The following is a 1,046-nucleotide window of genomic DNA, read 5'->3' on the forward strand; positions in this document are numbered from 1 at the left end:
AGAAACTCATGGGCACTCCATCACTAGAGATATTTAAGAAGAGACTAGACATTCACCTGTCTGTGACGATATAGGTTCTCCTGCTTGAGTAGGGGGCTGGACAAGAAGACCTCTAAGGTCCCTTCCAGTTCTATTCTATTCTATTCTATTCTATTCTATTCTATTCTATTCTATTCTATTCTATTCTATTCTATTCTATGACCATTATGACTTTGTCAATGCTGCTAACATTGGATGTTTTGCATTGACAACAGATGGAAATGTAGCCATCTTTTTCCTTTCGCGTTTAGAGTTAGATGATGCTGGGAGGGGGGATGTGAATGAGAGTCCAGCTAGACATAACAACACTAGACCTAGTGTGAGAATCAAGGTTATTGAGCCCAGAGCTGATAAAGAATTGGCCTGCTGGAGAGCTGGAGAGGAAGCCCTCGCTTCAAGCTAATTGGGGAAAGTAATTTATGACTGTTAATTGGGGGTGGGAATTGTGCTTTGATGCTATGTGCCCAGGGGAAGGGAAATCAGTTTTTGGCTTCGATTATGTAAGTGCCGATATTATGCTACTCGAATAAAAGATCCTTTAAGGTAAACAATGCCTTGAAGTTCTTTGAAGAGTTTCATCTGTCGGAACCATGACAGACTTATGATCATAATGGGCAGGCTCGTTATGATCATAACTGGAGAACTATATATTACTCGTAACTACATGACATATAGTAATGTTTCTTTTATCGAATTATTGCATGCTGTTCAGAATCTGTATGGCTTGGAGCAGGTGACAGACACTATTTAAACTTAGTTGGAGCTCAGAAAGGATGTATTATGGTGCAGATACTTACACAGAAGCGGTTCTGCATTACAGACATCAGTGTGGCAACAGTTAGCTCTTGACAGTTCATATCTACCATCTATTACTGTGGCGCTGAAGAAGCCATTGAGACACTGCTCACGTTTTGAGCATTCCTTGATAACCAAATTCACGGAATGCTTGGCTGCAGAAGGAAATAAAACAAGAAAGATGGAACTCAGCAGAAAATGAAGACGTGCAT

The 1,046-nt window shown here is 40.4% G+C and overlaps 1 protein-coding gene across 1 annotated transcript in view; it reads right to left on the reverse strand.

Annotated features, from left to right (window-relative positions):
• Window positions 1–836: 836 nt before the first annotated feature.
• Window positions 837–1,046, reverse strand: part of LOC107293231 (phospholipase A2 inhibitor and Ly6/PLAUR domain-containing protein-like) — a gene marked incomplete at its 3' end in the record, with an annotated part of 6,106 nt that continues 5,896 nt past the window's right edge. Inside the window, exon 3 of the mRNA XM_015822374.1 lies at window positions 837–989. Coding sequence (XP_015677860.1) covers window positions 837–989 — 153 coding nt within the window. The remainder of the gene's footprint in view (window positions 990–1,046) is intronic.

This window comes from Protobothrops mucrosquamatus, unplaced genomic scaffold (assembly GCF_001527695.2).
Source record: "Protobothrops mucrosquamatus isolate PMUCROS unplaced genomic scaffold, P.Mucros_1.0 scaffold1541, whole genome shotgun sequence".
Classification (NCBI taxonomy): Eukaryota; Metazoa; Chordata; class Lepidosauria; order Squamata; family Viperidae; genus Protobothrops; species Protobothrops mucrosquamatus.